Source organism: Chaetura pelagica, unplaced genomic scaffold, assembly GCF_000747805.2.
Source record: "Chaetura pelagica isolate M959 unplaced genomic scaffold, ChaPel_1.0 scaffold90, whole genome shotgun sequence".
Taxonomy (NCBI): Eukaryota; Metazoa; Chordata; class Aves; order Apodiformes; family Apodidae; genus Chaetura; species Chaetura pelagica.
The window spans coordinates 5,357,467-5,380,310 of NW_009953496.1; the positions used below are offsets into that span (position 1 = coordinate 5,357,467).

Here is a 22,844-nt window from a genome sequence, read left to right on the forward strand (position 1 = left end):
TAATTGGGATAGCTTGAGAGCATCACTGTCTGTGCTTTTTCCATGATTCTGTCAGGTGTATTCATGGCCCTCTGTCGGCTTGCTGTTTTATTCTGATGTGTTGAACAGTTTTCAAGTTTTTGAACACAAATGGCAGTATCCAGCTTTTAGATAATTCTTTTCACCAGAAGAGGAGGCACTCAGACTGAAAATAGGTTTTCTTTTTTATGCTTTCCTTTTTATGAAATGGATTTATTCATCTGGTGTAGTCTTGAGCAGAAGTAAGAGGCTGACAGAAAGCACACATAATACTGAACAGAAGCTGTTATGTGTAGGGCAGATGTTTTAAAACATAGTGTGGTATGTTGTACATTCTTGTGTTTAGGTTTGTGGCTACAGAATACGACTCCATTTTGATGGATACTCAGATTGCTACGATTTCTGGGTGAATGCTGATTCTTCAGATATTCATCCTGTTGGATGGTGTGAGAAAACAGGTCACAAGCTTCATCCACCTAAAGGTATTGTTTAGTATGAAATGTGTAAGTTTTCCATAGCTCTGAGATCTGTGTAATGCTGTGATTATTTATTTTGCCAGAAACATTTTGTTCATTTAGTCACAGTATTTGAACATGGAAAATTAAGCTCTAAGTCTTGCTAAAATCTTGAGGTTGAAATCCTAGCATTTTTATTCCATGAAAATTAAGAGAAAACAGGAAGACAAAAGGAACCATAAAAATAATTGGGAAGGCATTAGGAAAGAAAATAAAGCAACAAGCCTAGACCTCAAATGAATGCTTTTTGCAAATAAAATGGCAGCAAAATGGTGATACTTACACTCAATTGACATCTCACAAGCAGCTGAGGATCCTTTAGTGGAAGGTCTTAGGACACCTTTTTTACTAAATACCTGTCACCATCACTGTACATGTGTTGGCACAGAGCTTGTGTTTTGGCCACAAAGTGTAAGCTTGAAATAGAATGAAAAGATGAATGAACAGATAAGAAGGGAGAAAAAAGGATAAGATCACAAGCCTGGAAGCATAATTTTTTCATATCTTATGTAAACAGTGATATATGTGTAATATGATGGGTTAATTATTCTATTTCAGATTATGTGACTCCTGTATTTTGGCAGATGGAGGGCATCTGCATTGAACTGTAGCATGAAAACAGGGATCAGTGGGGCTTCCTTTTGGGGTAGGAAAGGAGTATGGGGGAATGAAGGGAGCAACTCCTGAAGAAAGGAGAGTGAGAAGTAAATGAATGTGGTGTTGGCATTCACAGTGAAGGCACGATAATGTGGTTTCAAAAGGCTGCAGAATAATGAGTGTACAGAGTCCAGAGGATGCATTATGGGAAATATAAAACTGTGGATGTTACTGCTGGAGCGTGGAAGGAGGGTAAAGCTGGTGAAAGTGTACAGGCAGAGGGCCTGCTAGTATGGGAGAGGGTGGCATTTCTGTGTCTGAGCCTTGTAGGAGGATGCAGAAGCATTTCCTGCTCTTCTGAGCACTATGTGAGCTCCAGTCTACAGGCAGGAGTGCTCTGTGCTGCAGTTCCAGTACGGGGGTTTTTTTGGACATAGTTCTGCATACCTGGCAGTGTAGAAATAACAATTTCTTGAACATAAATCAGAACTTCTCAGGAGGTTGGCCTCCACTGAAGCAGTAAGTTACATGTAGCAAATGAGTAGTCTCCAGTTAAAGAGTTATTGATGTTATTTCAGTATGCTTAGTAAGTTTTATGTCTGTGATGAAGATTTGTCATTTTTTCCATATCTTAAATGCCTGGTTTTGAAAGCTTAAGCTTTTGTTAACAATGAATTAACACTGCTGGAGGAAAGTTACTGGCTGTCTCTGAGTCACTTTCATGGAAAGTTTTTTCAGTTTCTCTTCTAGTTTTAAGATGGTGGGAAGATTGTTCTTTTGGGTTTGTGTTTTTCACAGCCATATACTCCTGCTATTCCCAAGGCATAGTCTTAGAGAATATATATTATGAATTTATTTTTTTTTCCCTAAGAAACTAGAAAAGCTGAGCTATCAGCAGAAATTTAGATTTCTTTCCAAGTGCTGTATGCATAGAACAAAAAAATGCAGAAAGTCCATGCAAGAGACAGGTTTACACTGTAAATACATAAGGGGTCCTGGGACATTGATGGTATAAGCAGCTGTTTAGATATAACCTGACTAGTTTGTTTTAAAGCTAGCAATGATCACGCTGTCCTAATGCTAGCCTGAGGACATATTTTTATTAGGCTGACTGGCCTGTAGACCCTTTGCTGTTTCCGAAATAGAAGCAACAGACTGAAAAGCAGCTGGGGAGCACTTGCCCTGAGCTTGTTGGTTTTGTATGTGTCAACCAGACCACCAGAGGGAAGTTGGTTGGTAATTGTGGGGCAAAGAGGTAGTAAGGTGCCATTTCTGCATGAAATTCAACAAGGCCAAGTGCCAGGTTCCACATCTGGGTCAGGGAAATCCCAAACACAAATACAGGTTGGGTGGAGATAGGATCTAAAACAGCTCTGTGTATATGGACTTGGGGGTGATGGTTGACAGGAAGCTCACCCATGAGCCAGCAATGTGCACTTGCAGCCCAGAAAACCAACCATGTCCTGGGCTGCATCAAAAGAAGCAGGGCCAGTAGGTCAAGGGAGGTGATTCTGGCCCCCTGCTCTTGTGAGACGCCACCTGGAGAACTGTCCAGTTCTGGGATCCCCAACATAAGAAGGACATAGACATGTTGGATTGAGTCCAGAGGAGGGCCACAAAGATGATCAGAGGGCTGGAGCACCTATTCTGTGAAGACAGGCTGAGAGAGTTTGGGTTGTTCAGCCTAGAAAAGAGAAGGCTCCAGGGAGACCTTATAGTGACCTTCCAGTACCTGAAGGGAGCCTGCAAGAAAGCTGAGGAGGGACTTTTTACAAGGGCTTATAGTGAGAGGACAAGGGGTAATGGCTTAAAGCTGGAAGAGTGGAGATTTAGATTAGACATTAGGAGGAATTCTTCACTGTGAGGGTGGTGAGGCACTGAAACAGATGGCCCAGAGAAGTTGTTGATGCCCATTCCCTGGAAGTGTTCAAAACCAGGTTGGCTGGGGCTCTGAGCAACCTGATCTAGTGGGAGGTGGCCCTGCATGTGCAGAGGAGTTGGAACTAGATGATGTTTAAGCTCCCTTCCAACCCAAATCATTCTATGATTCTTTGGTTCCATAGGGAGAGGCAGAGAGGTGACTTGTAGTCTGTGCTGACTGGAGAGTTTTGTTTGAAGGAAGGAAGATTGTAATATAAAACTATTATATTGCTGAAACTGATTTTTGATACCTGATAGATTGTAGTTTCTGTGCTGCCCCTAGATGTTCTGCCCCTTATGTACCTTCAAGTCCCTTTATGGCCAGGACTCTGAGGTTGGAGATGAAAGATATTTTGTAAGTAATGCTTCCCAGCTTGTTTTGAAGGTGAAATCGAAACTGAGCTGAAATCTCCTGAGTTCTTGCCTAGTGGTTTATTTATATGACTATTCTTCCTCTCAAATGAAGATTAGGAACAGCCAACTCTAAGAAACTAATAAAGTGCAGCTCAATTGGTGTAAAGAAAGCTTGACATTTTGGTAAGGAAGCTCAGCCAGCCCTAAATAAGGAATATGGTTCCTTTTTCCAATAAAAGATGTCCAAATAAAAATAGAAATGCTTAATGAAATTTGTTTTGAACTCTGTAGGCTCCACTAAGGTGTGTCCTGCTAGAACTTCGAAGAATCCAAATCAGTGGTCCCTCAGAGGCTCATACTGGGGTAGAACTAATGAGTAGTTCTGAATTAAATTTTGCCAGTGTAGTTTCTGTAAAATTTTAAGTAGTTAACAGTGCATAATCTTTTCCGTTTTGAAAAATAAGAAACAGTTCAGAACTGAATGGAATTGCATCAGTTACAATCAAAGTACGTCTTTTCACCTTGTGTCTCACACCTGTCATTTCGTGCCCTTCTTTTATGACCCTCATTTAGGATATAAGGAAGAGGAATTCAGCTGGCCCTCATACCTGAAGGCATGCAAGGCTCAAGCTGCTCCTAAATCACTGTTTGAAAACCAGAATGCAGTAAGTACTCAATTGTTTCTAATGGTGTGGAAAGCTGCAAGTATGCTTATGCTTATAGTAGAGATTGACAGCACATCAGAGAGACTCGAGACCTGAAATTTAAGATAAAAATGTTTACAACAAATTGAATAACAGTCTCCATTTCAGTTCACCTCTGTGATTCTGATCCATTAACTTTTTACTAATCTGTTTAAACAGCTGGTATGGCGCATTCAGAAGTGTTATATTAAATGAAATTTAAGACTTGTTATTACTACAGTGTCTCACACCATAATGTTGTGGAACAAGCACTGTCTTTCAGAGAGAGTATCTAAGACAGAATTAAAACCCATGCATTTAATTTAGCAGCATGTTTAGGCCTTCTTTATTTCATAAACCACAAATCTCTGTGTTTGAGCATCTCTCATGTCAACTAATTAAGCTGCTGCCACTCTGTTGGGGCAGCTAATTGGGAGATTTAGAAATGATATTAATATATTGATTGTGGACACTGGGGAGATTTCTGGATTTATAGTATTTATCTTCAATTAAAAGACTCTGTCTATGCAGACAGTGATTCCATCGGGATTTCGAGTAGGGATGAAGCTGGAAGCCGTAGACAAGAAGAATCCGACTTTCATTTGTGTTGCTACGGTAACAGACATGGTGGACAATCGTTTTCTGGTTCATTTTGACAACTGGGATGAGAGCTACGACTACTGGTATGATGTTTTTGTTTTGTATCCTAGTGAGAACTATCAGAAATGTGTTAGCTCTGTTTTCTGTGATACTTTCCAGACTGTCATCAGTTACCGTACCAACTTTTACTAGATTTGTAATCATGGCCACCAAAGTACGTTTCACTAGCAGACTGGAGGAATCCCTGTTTCCTATGTCAGGTTTCCTATAAAAAATTTCCAGAGATTGTGCTAAATGAGTGTTCAGATGTGTGGCTACATCTGCAGTTGTGGGTCTGTTTCTCATTTCAATTACATAGTATCTCTGAGGTTGGTATCTTTAGTGAAGAATATGCATCACCTGAATGTCACTGATTGTACTCGGAATTAGGTTTACAAATAGTTGTAAATGGAAAGAAAAGCTTCATTTCTTCATAAGTGTGTTGATCCACTTTTGTTCAGACCAAACCTTAGTCATCTTCTCTGAGGCATCAGAATAGTGGCAAAACCTGGTTTTGGTCTATAGTGTTCTACGTTCTTCTGAAACTTGGGATTCTGCTATCATGACCTGTGTTAGAGGTGACCTTTCTGCACGTTGTATGGTGGAGAGGCTTTGTGTAGCTATGTAGAGAAGACAGTGAATGGAGCAAGATATGATACAAACATAGATACTGAAGGAAATTCAGGCTTTGGCTGCCACAGTGCAGGTTTGTATTTGCACTTGCATCTCCCTTTGGGAGATCATTAGAGCCAAGTTATGTATGTTACATTCTTTGAGGAGTAAGTTACTGCAGAACAGGTAGAGCGTTGTAAGCCTACATGTAAGGTTTGACAGTGGCAACTTAAATGTATGGCTGAGTTTTTAAAAATAAAATGAGAAAGTGTTCTTCATCTGTATTTGATAACTACTTAGGCACTATGTCAATGAGTCTATCTCTTGAAATAATAATAGTATGGGCTACATGACAAATAAGCTGTAGGAGAACTAAATTATTGAAGCAGTGGTGAACAAGCGTTTCAGTGAAGTGAAGGACCGAATATCAAGATAATAGGCCATATGAGTCAAAGGCTAGAAAGATCAGGGATTATTTCCATGTAGAAGTAACACAGAGCATGTATTTCGTGTAAAAAGCAGCAGGAAATGGGCGACTGGGGAAATGTATTCTGAATTTTCTGATGTTGAAATGCTCACTAGTAACAGTTACACCATTAATTAATAATAAAAACAGCAGTTAGGCAAGGCTTTTAGGGCAAGCACAATGGGGTACAATCAGTACTTCGTTCAGGGGTAGCACAGGTGTCTCTAAAATATTGCACTGTGTATAGCAGACACACACTGACTGAATTTCAGGCTTCATAATATTCCCATGTTAACAGGAATTTTGTCCACTAATCTTTTCAGAAGAGGTAAAAGCAACCTGGCTTTAAGTTTTTGAAATCATAGTATTCTGAAGTGGATTTTCTGAGTTTCACTTGTAGAATGTGTGAAAGAATACCTTTCTTGAAGATTGAGGGAAAATTGAAGTGGAAAATGTATAGGTGTTTGAGAAATCACTGGAGCTGTATTCATACTAAAGCCAAGCTGAAGATTTGTTCTTTTGGTGAAATCATAAAATACCTTTCTGGAAGTAGCAAGAGGATGCTGCTGGAAATACTGTGTGTGGAAATGAATTTGTGACGGGTGTGGCCTACCTTTCTGCACTGCTGTGATTGAGAACAAGAGTTTATAAAAGAGGAAGGAAAGAAAACAGGAGAAAAGAACGACAAATGATAAGAGCAGTGGAATATCTGACCAGAAGAGAACCTGAAAATGCATCCTGGATGCAGTCCACTTAATATTTTTTATTGTAAATACCATGTTTGTAGTGTACTTGAAATCTCTTCGGTGCCTAAGTTTCACACCTACCAACTGTGGTCTAATTGAAAATGCAGAGTCCTGGGATTACACAGAGCAGAGCCTCACAGTTTCCCTGCACCTGCATGTGAGTGAGTTTCAAGCTCAGAATTAAAATGAAGGAGAAATGGTGTATTTAGTGCGTGTTTGAAAACAATCAACAACGATCAACCTTTTTAAAAAATTTATTTCCTGTATACCTTTTGTGGTTTAGTTAGTTTGAGTAGATGGAACTTTTTAATTGAGTAAAAAATTATTTCCTCTTCTTGGATAACAGAGAAGACAGTTGTCTGATTTAACTAGACAGAAATCTATTAGCGTCTCCTAAGCTTTTTTAAGCTTCAGGCTTTCATCATGACTATGCACTTCCTGACTTTTCCCTGAGCATTCAAAAATGCATTACTGGTTGCAAATAAGTACCTTGGCTAGAATTAGTCATTACTACAGCTCTTTAATACATGGTAGTGATACTTTTTCGGTGTAATATAAATTCCATTAAATTGTCCTTTGGCAATGTCTTTTAGAGGAAGGAAAAACCTTGACAAATTAAAGATTTTCCTTTAGGAAGGAGAATTTAGACCGATACTACACAAGCCATCAGGTCCTTTCCATCTGTCCCATCTCTTTTTATGAAACAATACTTCTTTGAGAGCCCTCTGAGTGGAATTTCCAAGTTTTCTTAAGGTTGACTAAATCTGGAAATAGAGTTTAGGAATCTTTAGGTGGTGTGTCTGAGGTATAAATTAACTAAAGGTCCATGCTGGCTTTCAATTCTCTATTGTTTTGCATATGTTCTGCTTAGACTCAGATCTACATCACTGCCACTTCCTAACTTTTTGTGACCAAACCCAAAAGCAGCCAGAGCTCATGCAGGAGGTGAAGCTGTGCTAGCTTGTTGCCACATGCCTAGAGCAGTGGTGGAATGATGGCCCATGCTGCACATGCTGCAGGTCAGACTTGCTGGGTTAGAGGCCTCTGGCTGCCCTCATCCATGTCTTGGTCTGAACCTCTCCTGCAGAGAAGGTGCTGCCGGCAGCTTTTGAGATTAGCTTACCAGAAGTGTGAGAAAATAGTGTGTCTCATGCTTCACTCACCTCTTTGTCTTGCATAGAAAAAACTATGCCTCATGAAGAAAAGTAATATTTTTTATTTTCTGAACTATTTTCTGATCTTCATGAATCTTGGCACAGATTAGATTTTAGTGTGAAGACTAAATAAGAGGCCAGTTCTGCTCTCCACTGGCATCTTCTACTTTGTTAACAGCCAAGTCCTTAAAAGTTGTACTCTGCTTGTTTCATTTTTAAGATAATTAATTTTTGAAGGGGTTATATTATGCCAAAAAGAAGATAAACCAGTCTTTAAGAACTGTGAAACACAGTGCATGCTTTTAGCTATTTAAATGGATAATGGACCAGTATCTGACCTTAAAGCTGTAAAATTTCATGCAGATAAGCGTGCAGCTATCTTATCTGACTTCAAATAGAAAATATGGTAGTATGGCTTGCTGTGCCACACCTGGTTGCATACCATGACCTCATGAGCCATGCTTTGGGAATCCCAACCTAAAATCATACCAACTTTCCACTGTCAGCAATGAAGTATTCTCACTTATGCACTAGATGGGGCTGCAGGATGGTTTCTGTGTTTTTCTTTCTCTTTTTTTTTTCTTCTTTTTTTGTGCACACTTAGGTGACTGCACAATCAAAAGTTGTATAACTAGCATTCTCGAGGACATATTATTGTTTGTGGGTGTAATGCATGTGTGTGAGTGGGCTTTGATAGATAACTTTTTCATTACGGATTACATTTACATTTAATAAAGTGAAAATTAAAGGTTTGTTTCCCCAAAATGGAAAATCAGAAATTATTTCAAAACAAAAAATGAGTGTAACACATACAGCTTATTTTAAAGAAAATGCTGATTACTTAATAAAAACTGAACTGTCAAGTGGAGACCCATTTGGGAAAACATTTTTCAAAAAGAATTGCATTTATTTATTTAATTTTTTTTAACAGCTAGCAGTATCATTCATCTCTTGTGATCTGAATTTAATGAGCTGCATATATGTAACAGATTTTTGGGAATGATTAACAGAGCAGCCGAAAGTGACCAATAGAAAAATACCAAGTCTTCTTCCTTAGCTGAGTCTCCTGTTGTGTTGTGCTCTCCTGCTGTTACGGATTGTTAACTGCACAGGTGTTCCTTTCACACAAAGTGGTGTACGCTCTGGGGGCTCACTTTGACAGCTGCCCTTGGCTTTCCTTATTGCAGAACTTCTTCCTGGCCTTTTACATCATGTAGCTCTTTCCTGCTTTGATGTCTTTTCTAAGATGCAGTTAAACTGTCTGTAACTCAGCAGAGCTGTTGCTTGCTCTGTCCCTCTGCATGATTCTCTTGGGTTCAGCTGGAGCATTTTGCTGCTTTTGGCTCCTTGGCTTTTTCAGCTTCCTGGATTAGCTTTGGTGCCTGGCATGGATAATAGGTGTCTTTTTCTGTCTGCATGTTCTCACACAGCAGAAAGAATGGATTGCAAGTGGCATGCATTGTGCAGACATTAGAATCTTGTTTTATTAGTTGAGCGTTTGAGTGTCACTGCCTCACTGTGTGGTGGAAGGTGTGGTGCTCTGCTGCAGTCCAGGGGTGGTTACGTTTGAAGGTGCAAAATTCTTCAGCTCATGCTAGCCTCGGTAACCTTTTTTGGCCTAGCAACCATGTTCACTACTCGTGAATCATCGCATTCCATGAAGCATATGAGCCGGGTGATCTGCCTTCAGTTTTGGAACAAAGGAGATGCTGTGGCACATGGCACATTACTTGTGAAAAGTCAGACTAGCCTTTGGCATTCCAGCTGACAAGTCTTGAGCTTAGTCTGGTAGACTATTGTTGTTCTTCCAAACTAGGTAATATGTCCATGAAATAACACGCATTAAAGCATAATAGTTTAAATTATGTGTGACTTTTACCGATCTCAACATTTTATTCTTAAATGGACTGTTAGAAGCGAAGAGGCTGTGTGAAATCAGTAGGTAAAGATGGACCATGTGAACTGGTTTTGCTGGAACAGGGGTATTTTTTCTTCCTGAGGCCACCGTGGTTACAGAAATTTCTTATAGGCTCACCTGTAATTAATATGTTTTTCTTCTAAACCAAATAAAAATATTCTGGATGTTTTATAGTGCTATTTTGCAGTGCTTTGGTGTGTAGCACTCGTTGTGTGTTCCATGTTCACTCTCAATGCTGTAATATCCGAGCATCTTCCAGGAGTGCATCTGTCATTGTGACAAACCATGGTCACTTGCTGCTTGAATCTTCAAGGCAAGAGGTGTATGCAGTGGCATTTACTTTTCAAAAATTTATTTAAATGTGCATTCAGACTATGTTCGAAAAGGCAAAACGGAACAAATGCATTTAGGAGGTTAGACCCGGAAAGTGTTTTTACACTTCTACCTCATGATTTTAAATATAATCCTGGTAATAACATGTGACTTATGAGCATGGGTCTTGCTCCCAAATGTAACTCATAAGACTTTTGAAAATTATTTGTGGGCTTTGCTCCAAAACATTCCAGCAAGTACCAGGCTATATCCTTCTAGTGCAGAAGGATACCTCATCCCTGTAAAATTATTCCATGAGAAACTCCAACGTGAGAGGGATATAAGAAAGAAGTGCTGCCCTCCTTGCTCGTTAGCTTCTTTTCACAGTTACTGTAAAGAAGGGACAGAGAGAGCCTGAAGAACTTGCCTGTTCTTTGATTTGTTTGTCTAGGAGTTGTATGCTGAGTTTTAACAGTGCACAATTATCCCTGAAGTCCTTTGATTCCTATTTTTAATGGCAGCTTCCGTGATTTAGAGTACCTGGTATTATACTATAAATAATAAGTACATACAGTATAGCTTTAGGTATTGTAGTAGGTCAAAAGGTTGGCATTGAAGTGAGTTGAATCCTTGGCTTTTGTGACAGTCATTACAGCATCTATCAAAGATAGTTTTTATCTGCTAGAAAGTTACTATTTGCTATGATTACAAAAAAATAGTAGCAAAGCTGATTCATACATTAGGTAGAGTGCTTGTTGTGAGATAGTGCTTCTGAGAACCCCAGCCTGTATTTCTGTTGCTGAAGTACATCCATACTGAACATCATGTAAAATTACTTTTCAGAGAGGGGGAAAAAAAAAAAAAGGTGTTATTCTGTGTGTTTTAAATATAATGTACTCCTTTGTTTTTCTTCTATGCAGCACACGTTCAAAACTGCAGTGTGTTAGTAGTGCTGAGTTCATTCTGCACTCCTTTTTGTGTTGTATTTGCTTTTGCAATCCTTAAAACATGTTTGTGTTCAAGATCTGTAGACCTAACATTTTGATCTGAGCTCTAAGATGTTAGAGTGCCTGCTAATTTACCCTCAACTTCCTTTTCTGTTAAGCATAACACTTCATTTCACCCTCTTGGGTATTACAGATTATCCACGTGGTATTTGTTTTTTTTAAATAATTAGTACTGCTAATTAAGGGAACTTAATTAGTACGAACTTCTAGCATGCTAATGCTTTCTGGGTAGATAACGAGAGATCATGATTATTTTATAACTCTCAGGGAGAATGGACGTGCTGTTCAGGTATTTCGCATAACTTTTGGACTGGGGAAAGGGAGAGAATCACAGAATGTTTTGGGTTGGAAAGGACCTTGAAGATCATCTAGATCTAAGCCCCCTGCATTGGCAGGGACACCTGCCACCAGATACTCTTCCATGTGATGGTTGTGACATTAACTTCAGACAGGGATTAAACAGAAACTGGATCACAACAAGTGCTTCAGTATTTTACACAATGATTATTGTATATGAAGTATGTGTCTGCATGGATGCTCTCTGCTTGTCTGCTTGGTCTTTGTTATTCTACTGTGGTACCTGTGGTATGTCACAGGTAACAGCACTAGTGCAAAACTTTATACATGTCACAGAAAATACAAGAAGTTGTTGCTCACTTGAGTAAGAGTTTGATCACCTTTTAAAAGCAATTTGCAGTCTTGGATCACTGATTAGGTCTGTATTCTTCCAAGACAGTTTGGGGCCTAAAATGCCGTTTTATTCTTTTTTGCTGACAGTTTTTCTCAGGTGTACTTTGCATATGTGCTGCCAGGTTACAATAACGTGTTTATAGCTCCATTCAAACCACTCTCAATCTGGTTTTGAATTTTTACTTGTAATTGACAGTGAATTACATTACGCATGATTTTCTAATCTGTCTCCAGGTGCAACTTGGATCATTAATCAATGTCTTCAAGCTTTTAGTTTTAAGTTTCAAGCTTGGCATTGCAAAACTCCATCTGTCTTAAATGGGATTACTGTGTTCTTGCAACCAGCCAATGTGTTTCTACCAGAAGTCTCTACATGTGAATTTTTCAGGTCCAGCATTAAAGCTTCTGAATGCAGATCTACCACTGACTTAAAGGGCTTGATTTTTTAATCTTCCAATTAAACTGTAAATAAATATGCTTGTTTAGGTGGTAGAAGTCTGTGATAAATGCATTCATACCTTCAGGTTATGTTTGCAGTTTAAGTGTAAGTTGAAGATGTCATAGGGTCTTTGGAATTCATTAGATCTTTTTTGTTTTCTAAGTGTAATAGGATGTCTGAAGAACTGTTTTATTAATCCCCTCTTTCTCCCCGTTCTCCAGGTGTGAGGCAGCTAGCCCACATATTCATCCTGTTGGATGGTGTAAAGAACATAAAAGAACTCTTATCACCCCACCAGGTTTGTATCTTGGGACACATCTGAAAGATTTAAGGAGGTTATAGTCAACTAGCAACAGTAAAACTGCAATAAGCTAATTGTTACTTCTGAATTTTTCTTTCTGTAATGAAGAATTGGTATTTGGGGATACTGTGAGCTGATGCTGTCACAGAGGCTACTCTGTTTGTATGTATGTGGGGAAGAAGAAGAACAGTTTCCCACAGGAGAGTTCTGAATTTCTTTACAGGCTGTACTATACTGAAAGTAGAAGTAGAATAGACATTAGGTGTTAAGTATGCCCCCATATGCTGCTTTAGTAAAGAGACATAAGTCCATGAAAGATTTTCCTTGAAGTCTGAAGAAGTTTGTATTTTTGGCTGACTCATATTGTGAAAATGCTGATAAACAAATTCCAGGTGTCTGAGAATGCTGCATACAAAAACCATCTTGTGAACTATATATGCAAGATAAAGGGTTGATTGCCATACGTGATCAAGGAATCAAACTTGTAAGGGCTCTCTGGAAGGGAGGAAAACACAAGAGAGATGATACAGAAGAAAACATAAGAAGGCAGCTACTTTTCAGTACTGTTGTGTATAAGTGAATAATTTAAATGCCCTGTTGCAGAAACTGCTATCTGTGGTCTGAGAAGATGAAAAAATTCGTTAAAAGTAACTTTGACAAAATTTCTAATATTTAGCATTCTTGAAAAGTTTTAAGCAATCTGTCTGTCAGGAGGTTAATTACAGCCTCTTAGTGAAATCCCTTTTAAAACAAAGCCATTGGTTTTGTTCTTGTCTAGTTTATTAATCATAATGTTTAAAGTTCCAGATAAACTTCCAATGCAGATTCAAGGTGAAGGACAGGCACTGCCTTTTCTTTAAGAGCAAAGCTGTCTCTATGTTTCTTGCATGAAGTGTTTGTAAACATGAAGCTTTCTGGGAAAGGCAACATATTTTTTGATGATGTATGTAAATTATTTTTACATTAAATGTCCAGGCTATTTTTCAGAAATGTAGTTAGAATAAATTCACTGAACGAATAGCTAGTAAAGTGTGCGCTGCTGTGGTGCAAAGCTATCACTGGTTAGATTGTGCTTGCCAATAAATTGCTGTTTATAAAATACAGAATTAGGCTTATAATACTAAACAAATTCCTTGAATTAAGTGGACAGATTTTTGCAGTCCACTTTATTTATTATATTCTCATATTCAAAACAATTGTGATTTTTTTTCTATTAGCTACTCAGTATTGCATATGAGAAGATTGTTGGGTTTTTTAACCTACATGATGAATGTGTCAGAGACAATTTAGAATAGGATTTCTTGTAATTATTTTATGAATCTGAATCATAAATCAGAAGAGTATTATACAAGTGTTAGGCATTCTGTAAATTAGAATTTAAATTTTTGCATTGCAGTGTTTAATTTTGCTCATATTTCTTCTGTGCCAGATTATCCACATGCTAAGCATTTTTCTTGGGAGAAGTATTTAGAAGAGACCAGTTCATTACCTGCACCTGCAAGGGCATTTAAAGTGGTGAGAAAATGCTTACATTTTTTTAATGTGTCTGAATACATACAGGATTTTCCTGTGTTTTAAAATGTTTCCAGTTAATTAGTTGCGTAATAGGTCATTTATTTTTATGCAAGTCTGAAATTCACTGTTAGAAAATTCTTATGAATCATTATTACTTCATTATTTCAATCTTTATAAATGAGATTAAATACTGCGAAATACTACTAATGAATGTAATTTGCTATGGGAAATTGTTGCCTAGTTACTAGAAGTAATGAGATAGCTACTGAATCATCATAACTTGTTTTGACCATATGTATTTCTATCCATACATTTTTAATGGTGCAACAAAATACAGTGAGAATGTGCAAACTATTGTAGGAGGTCAGGCTGGTTGCCCATCTAGTTTGTTGTCACTGACAGCAGCCAAGAGAGAGTTTGTATTACATATCCTTCCGTAGACTTTTTCTTCTGTGAGTTTGTGATTAGGGCACATGGGCAGCATCCACAGACAGCTCCTCAGCTTAACTATGGTGTTAATGACAACAGCCTCTTCTTGTAGCTTTGTACTTGCTAGTTTCTTTCAGTGACACCCAACTTTTTAAAACTCTTAGGATTTTAGTGATGAAAGTGGCCTGGTCAGTAATGCAGAAAGGATTGCTTTTAGGAGCCAGCATCAAATGGCTGGTAGCTCTCAGCCGCTTCTCATGCAGTACCCTGGGACTGGTTTGCCTGAACCTTGCAGATTAGGGTCACTAATTCTGGGTAAGACTTTCGTAAGAGCAGGATTAGTCAAAGCACAACAAAAATGCGGTGCTTATGTGGTTCCTGGGGTCGCTAGATCACCAGGTTTTATTACGGACCTGCAGTTTATCACCCCAAAATACATTTGACCTTAATAATGTGTCTCAATCCTAGGTTCTCAGCAACAGTGCTCACAGCAAGGATTAGGAAGGTATTTGATTGTATCTGAGAGGTGTAGTCCTTGGGAAAAGTGTGGAGAGCTCTGACCTTGACTACATCAAGCTAAAAGCAAATGTTTCCTTTTTATCTCAGAGCATCCATCTTTTAATTTTTCACCCTGGGGTTCAGGGATCAGTCACTCCACAGGGCTTGGCTGTGTGAGTGCCCCACCAGTGGCCCATAGGATCCATCTAGCTGTATCTGCACTGGGAAACTGAACAGGACATGCCACAAATGTGCAGGTATTGACAGCATTAAATTGGGAGAGCTCTAGCTGGCATGGCTCAACACTGTTCCAGAAACCATACTAGCAGAAAGTGGCTGGGGTGGTGTGTGTCCCTAAGGTACCTTAGACAATCTATGATTCTATGACAAGGCCATCTGCCTTTGAGAATGGGGGCAGAGAAAAGTGTGACTGCTTGAGGATCAGCTGTGCTTTCCTTTTGATTTCATAGCCAGAAAAAATCCCTTCCCTGCTTTCTGTACTAACATGTATGATATAATGGTAACCACTGTGATGAACAGTAAGAAAGCAGACTTAATGGGAATTAAATGCTAATTGTGTTGGAGCTTGGGTGAAATTTTCCTGAGGCAGTCACAGTATTTTGTGTTGTATTTTGGGAGAAAATAGAGTCCTTAAATCTGCAGCAGAGGAAAAAGGATGGATATTTTGGAAAGTCTTAGAGGGACAGTTAGATTACTTTCCTAGAAATCTAAAATGAAAAAGCGTAGCATGGCTTATGCATATGTTCCTTCAAAATGGAAATAATTTTGCTTTAGATTCCATACCTGTAGACAGCAAAGACAAAATCTGATATTCCTAACAAATTGATCTTTTTTGCCAAAATAGTATTACAAAACAGATATTTGGTCCTCTTTGTTCTGAGTACTTACTGTTATATGGTGGATTAGTTATGTTTTCACTAAGAGGCACAAACTAAAACATACTAAAAAACACAAGTATATTTCCTGTAGACAATTTCACAGACATTTCAGACTACTGGTATGTAATACTTCATTCAGTACTGCATTCAAACTGCTGGCTAAAATATCTGGGAGAACTTTTCCGGAGACTATAGGAAATAAACTAAAGACTCCTACTTTCTTGGGAGGCTTGGATGGAGAACCTGGAATCCCAAAATAGTTACTTTATCTCTCTAGTTTCATAACATAGGTTTGAATTATGTTTCTGTGCTTGGATTTGTTGGGGGGGACCTGCAGGTTTGAGAAAAAGAAGGCAGAACATTTCCTACGGTTTTAATATGCTTTAGAGTTGTGTGAGATTTTTGAGGTTTCTTTTGTTTCTCATAATACTACTCTTCTTTTCTAGAAACCCTCTCATGGCTTTCAGAAAAACATGAAACTTGAAGTGGTTGACAAGAGAAATCCAGTATTTATCAGAGTAGCAACTATTGTAGATACTGATGACTATAGAGTTAAAGTAAGTTTCTCTATATTACTGTACTATCCTGCTTGAGTGAGTGATAGTACTTTGTAAAACCTATAGTTGGAAAATTAAGCACAGGAAGAAACGAGTCACATTGCTGTGCCCTGCTCAGCTTTTGTTCATCCTTTTCACTGTTTAATATGCATATAATTCCTCTGGAAGGGGTTATTTTATTATCCTCTTAGTTACATTTGCTGACGTAGGTAATTAGACAGCAGAGTTGGATATGTTGAAAAATTGCTTTGGGAGTAGTTGATAGATGGCAGTTTTGTATTCTATCAAGAAATGTAATGATTTAATATCAAGTGTTGAAGGGCTGCTATGGTACTTGTGTTAGGGCCCACAAAATACTTGGCCTGGGTTAATTGAATCTATCTCTATAAACTAGGGAGAGGACAGAGGTGTGAGGTACGAAAAAATACCCCTGATCTCTTGTGCCTTGTCAGTGACTTCTGCAATTCTGAAGCTTATATTAATAACAGACTTTAGATCTCAGATAATGTATTTTTAAGAAACTGCAGTATTCCAGAAGTTGTATGCTTGAAATATATTTTTTTTACCTCTCTGAAGCTCTTAATTGTTAGAAGGGCTAGGATATTGCAGATATCCCGTTAGGTGGTTATGAAGGATATTTGTGTTTGTGGTTTGTACAGATTTAGTACGCATACCTGGTATTTCAAGCACGAAATGCAACTGACATTGCATTTTGAATCTGCATTAGTTGGTGGTAGAGAGTCTTCAGAACTAGTATCTTCATACCTACACAATTTCTATCTGAACTTTGAGTTAATCATGTGAAAAAACAAAACCAAAACACCTCCCCCCAGTCTTAATTTATTAAAAGACAGGATTTGTGACTTCAAGGGTGGTAATTAACTCTGTAGCATATGTTGAAAGAGCACTGTTTGTATGTATCTGTGTACGTGCATCCACACGTGTGTGAGAGAGATCTGAGCTATTTACTAGTATAGAGAAAGATTTGAAGATGTTTAGCTTTTGTCTGAAAAAAACACATGGATAGCCCATACTTGTGGTTATTTGGAAGTCACATACTTAATTTTCTCTTCAGTTTCAACTCCTTATCCTGTATAGTCTGATTTTAGTAAAATTGTTACTTATATGTTGGGTTTTCTGACTTGATTTTTTTATGGATAAATGCCATTTTTTAGTCCTTTGCTTACTGCTCTGCTATTCTTAAATGCTGTTCAAACAGGAGACTTAAAAAAATCTTTGGATTTTGGGGGGGAGGTTGAGAGGGGAAAAAAAGAAATTTATGCTTAATTTAAGTATTAATGTGCGAACTGAATCTGTCTTGCTTTTATTCCTGGGATCTGAGCCTAATGATGGATGAAGTGGTAAACAAACTAAATGACACCTTTCTCTTTACTTCATTGAGAGCATGTCTGTGTCCAGAATCTTAACGTACATGTATTTTCTGTGTAACACTGATAGTTCTCTTAAAGCAACTTCTTTAATGAGCATGTCATTGTTAGAGATTACCTAGGGAAACTGATTTTATAGCGAATATTTCTGATCTAAAATGCATTGTTCTCCTTTTTGATTTTAGGTCCATTTTGATGGCTGGGATAGTATTTATGATTATTGGACTGATGTAGATAGCCCTGATATCCACCCTGCAGGCTGGTGTACAAAAACTGGACACCCTCTTCAGCCCCCACTTAGTAAGAGAAATCGCATTATAATGTAACAACATTAAAAGACACATGTAAAATGGTATCTTTTTCCCTGCCAGTGCCATCTAAGGAAGAGTGGCATCTAGGATATGCAAAATAATGTAAATGTGACATTTAGTGCAAAATCAACAGTCAGTAATTAATTGCTTTTTTAGTAGATAGCTTTATTGACCCTTACTGTAATGTAAATACCATGTTTCTCTGTGTGCAGAAGAACCACAGTCAAAACCTGAAGTAATGATAAAGATCTGTTGCGTAAAATCCTGGCCCTCTCCAAGCCAGTGATGAAACTGCTGTGGCACTCACTAGGGATAGGGTTTCACCTTACATCTCTGTCCACATCCTCTTGAAAGGTTAGTGTGCTTTTTAGCTCAAAGGAGTCCAGACTGCACTGAGAAGGCACGCCTTTCAAATCCTGTGGCAAATCCTCAAAACCAGCTAACTTCCTTTCTTTCTTCAGCTGACCAACGAGGGGTTAATGCTGCTCACATTGGAGATAAATCTAACATAAGTATGGTATCTGTAATAATAGCATATTTACTTCCTTAATTACTTGAAGAAGTGGGAGATGCGTCATAAATGAGACGGAAGGTTGCAGGGAGAAGAGACTTAAGCAGTAGCAATATCCCTGCCTATGCCATTGAGTTTCTGGATAATCACTTCAGCCAGACTTTAAACAGGTCATTTTTAATTGAGTGCTCTCCTCTGGGAGTGTTTTATGTTGTGACTCTGAGGTATGGTTTGCACGAGTGCTGAGTGTTTACATCTGTAACTGCGATCAGAAAGAGCTGTGCTTGGAGAATAGGAAGTGCTGAGCAATGCGAAGTACTCTGAAAAAATTAAGTGTAAAATAACTGGGATAAGGTGCACACAGGTTACATGAACATGTTACCTGAAAATCTCTACCTCAGTTGAGCATCCCTAACATGTCAAAAAGAAATGCTTGCTATCAAGACTGTGTTTGGAGTATATTAATTAGTTTTCTGAGCATTCTAGTGGTACAGTGATCACTGCCTGTTATGAAGTTAATCATTCTGTCGTGAAAGCAGGGTCTGAATAGAGTGCTGTAAGTGCCAAAGCACAAACTGAGTAATGAGAAGATGCATATATATTTCTTAACTGTGCACTGAATGAAGGAACAGTCTAGTGGGAAAAAGTAGCCTGTGTCCACATAAATAAAAATTGTATCATGGCAAAACACCTGAATAAGGCTGTGACAATTCTGTTGCCTAAGACTGAAAAGAAAATAATCTTAACCCAGCTGGGAGTGTAAAATACATCAGTTCATTTTGTTGGAGACATTAAAAGAAGTCCAGATGCCCATCACATACAACACATCACCTCCTCTAGGTGGTGGTGTAGGAGACATTGCATGTCTCTTTTAGTGGGTGACTTTTTAATACAAGTTAACCTACAAAAGTGAAGGTGGACTATGTGACAGGAGGGAAAGTGACCATCAGTTACATAGAAAGAGAATCATTAACTGCATATATACTAGTACAGTTGGATTACTACTAAATAATATATTGTTCCAACAATATGACTTTGTGTTATTACTGTAGAATATGTCATACAATATAAAATACTATAAAAATATTAATATTGTTTCCAAGGAAGTTAAATTACATTTTAAGTTTTGTGAATGGGTTTCAGAAGGAGGGAAGGAAATGTCTTTCAAGACACATTATTTTTTCCTCAGTCGATAAGGTAGTCCTTTTAATCAGGTGGTTCAGATCACCAGAAGCTTTTTGTGAATGCTATGCAACGTTAGCAATATTAGCCTACAAGAGTCATTATAATGGTCTTATGCTCCCAACATATATGTATTCATAGTGTTTTCTCTTTAGGATGTAGTGAAGTTGTCATGATTGATTATGAGCTTTTTGTTAGCAGTTAAGGAATTAAGATCCATGTATTAGTGTGATTTTTAGTATTGATTCACAGTGACCCAAGCAGCAGCTTATTGCGTAAGTATGGACAGCCAGTTGCAGCTCTTTTAAACTAAATTTTTAGAGAGTTTGAATTTTTAAGTGAAGAGAGAACATTTGTAGTGAGATGATTTTGAAAAAACAGCATCAGTGAGGCAGGACTTCACCTGACAAAAGCATCCCTATTAAGTTAACTCTTCTCTGGTCCACTAACTTGTTAAGTTACAGACATCAATTTTGCATGAAGGTAGAAAAGATAAAGTTCTATATTCTGTCATCAGTTGCAGCTTTTTACAGCCTTATCAAAGTCCTTGAACTCCAGTGTAATCATAGTGTTGCTACATTAGCATATATGGAGCAGTTGATAAAAAACACTTTTTGACTGTCCTAATTATATATAATTATTATCCATCTGTGAGCAAGAATCTATCTTTCATCTCAGAAAATTTAGTTAAGTATCCCTTTTTATGTCAGTATTGTTATCTGTAGGGGAAGATAGAGTTCATATACTTTCCAACTAAAATCGGTACTAGAGAGACAGCGCATGTTTGCAGATGTACAGGAGATGTTGTCAGTTTCATATACCAGGGCAGGTGTCTCTCACTTGCTATGAAACTATGGTTATATACAAATTTGTTTGAGTGGCACAGCTGGTTTTGACAGCTATATACATTAATGTCTCTGTAGACATTGCTACAGGTTGATGAAATTCAGGTGGACGCATAGATTCAAATAAGTGAAAATGTCAAATATCTCCCAATGACATGTTCTTTTTAGTAGTATTTTCAGCCTTTGTTTTCATGTCTTGTTAACTGGAAAACTTGAGGTAAAAGTGGAGAAGGTCAGGACTCACTAGGAACAGATTCCTGTCTTAGGAGAAGCGAGGTAATGTACTTTGTACTCCTGCAAGGCAACCAGGTTGCAACTACAGGTAGTTAATAGGACAGAAATTCCAAGTCATGCAGTTCCTCACTGATTGGTGTTCTTTATACAGATGTAGCCCTCCTGTAGAGATTTACTTGCACAGAATAAAATAGTTTCTCCAGTAGATTAAGTTGTTTGAATGCACGCTTTTGCATAATGCATTTTTAAAGTACTTTTAAAATTAGGTTTTGTTTACTTATTTCTTCTTCATGTTCACTATGATAATCTGGTATTCCTGTGTATTTATGTAACTTGTAAAGATTAGATACTTGGTTTTTAATCTCATATACAATTTCTCCTGACATGCAGGTCCGTTGGAATTGGTGGAAGCTTTAGAGCATGGAGGTTGTCCTACAGCAGGATGTAAAGGCGTTGGGCACATTAAGAGAGCAAGACATATCGGCCATCATAGGTATGTCCTGTGAAACTGTAATTTAATTCTCTCAGTTGATTGATATGTGCACATGTGGGATTTTTTAAATTGTTTTTCACAAGAAAACAGATCCAAGCTGGAAAAAAAAGTGTGAGATCTTGTAAACCTAAATACGCAATGGTTTCAGTTGCCATAGTGAGCATACTGGAATAAACATTAGCCGTCTGCAACTTCATTTCACCAGGGTGTGCTGAGATAAGATTGTCAAACATTTTTTGACACAGTTGATAGATTCAGCTACTCTGTATTTTGTTCCCATGAGGATTCCTCAGCTTCCTCTTCAGATTGCAAAATGTTGCAGACAAATACATATGAAGCAGTAACTTTGGAACTTTTTGAAATATGAGGACACTAATTTTATTATGGCTTGGATGGTTTTGTTCTGCTTGATTGGTAGGGGCAAGGATTGGCTTGTTGGCTTGGAAAAATGCTAAAAAGGAAATTCCAATTCACATGTCCCCAAATGAAAGCCTGGATAACTTGCTGTTTGTACAGATGCTTTTGTTGAACACCTGAAATATAATACAGAAACGTGGACATCTCAGACTCTCTCGGAGGAGAGTTGACATAGGGAGAGCAGTAGCTTGGGAGAGTGGAAGGGGGTGGTGATGGCAAGACAATGACAAAACAGATGGGAACGTTATTAAGTAAAATTGCATGGTTTTTAGTGAATCCTGACTAAGTAACGAGTGTACAATTAATGTAACGTTGAGAATTAAGTATCCTAAACCTTTTTACAAAGTAGGATTTCCACAAGTTTTCTGGAATTTTTCGTTTACACAGTCATATGATCCTCAAAGTGTTCTGTGTTTTCTGCTCTCATCTAGGTAGAGGATTGTTCTTTGGTAATTTGTCTACTCCTGGTTTTTAAGTATATTATTAAGACAACGATGATTCATGAGTTAGTTTAGTAGTCTCTTTATGGTTTTGGTGGCAGAATTATGTCCTTTTTGCCAGAATTACGCTGCCAAGTTTTGGTGGTGTATCAGCTCTGCCTGAAACCTTGACTCATCCCTAGCAAAGATGACTGCCAGCAAAACTTCTTACTGTGTTCTTACATATTTGATGTACAAAAGGCATCTGTTGCAGCAAGAACTTCTTTCTTGTCTAAAGCAGGGGCATTGTTTTGTATTGTTAAGAAGCGTAACAACTCCTGATGCTAGTACAAGCCTTGTCTCTAGGAAGGGAGATGTCTAGGATACCTTCAGATTGTTCTTACCCTTTTCCTTCTGCCTTTCTTTGTCAACGTTCTTCTGTGGCTTGGTTGGGGTTTTTTCAGTTTTTTTACCTTCCCTTTTGAGAAGCTTTGTTGAACTGTAGTTCACAACTCCTTAAACAGTCATGTTAGGAGGTTACCATCCACTAACTGAAGGATGGTAACCTATTACATTCATGTTCGTAGTCCACTGCAAATACGAAGTAAATCAGACTTGCCTGAAAACCTTAATGATTGCTTAGCTGAAACCCATTTTATTTCATATTCCAGTAGGCTGGGTCTTGTATGATTTATTAATGCACCAGATCTGTACATCAGTGACATCCAATTCAGAGTATTATCTCCCTCACTACAGGCTTGTCTCAGTTTCTTAG

The 22,844-nt window shown here is 38.1% G+C and overlaps 1 protein-coding gene across 1 annotated transcript in view; it reads left to right on the forward strand.

Annotated features, from left to right (window-relative positions):
- L3MBTL3 (l(3)mbt-like 3 (Drosophila)) overlaps positions 1-22,844 on the forward strand; it is a 69,390-nt gene that overhangs the window by 25,102 nt on the left and 21,444 nt on the right. Inside the window, exons 8-15 of the mRNA XM_009999121.1 lie at positions 365-500; positions 3,978-4,069; positions 4,619-4,770; positions 12,292-12,368; positions 13,801-13,886; positions 16,159-16,269; positions 17,843-17,957; positions 21,131-21,233. Of these exons, the coding sequence (XP_009997423.1) occupies positions 365-500; positions 3,978-4,069; positions 4,619-4,770; positions 12,292-12,368; positions 13,801-13,886; positions 16,159-16,269; positions 17,843-17,957; positions 21,131-21,233 (872 nt within the window). The remainder of the gene's footprint in view (positions 1-364; positions 501-3,977; positions 4,070-4,618; positions 4,771-12,291; positions 12,369-13,800; positions 13,887-16,158; positions 16,270-17,842; positions 17,958-21,130; positions 21,234-22,844) is intronic.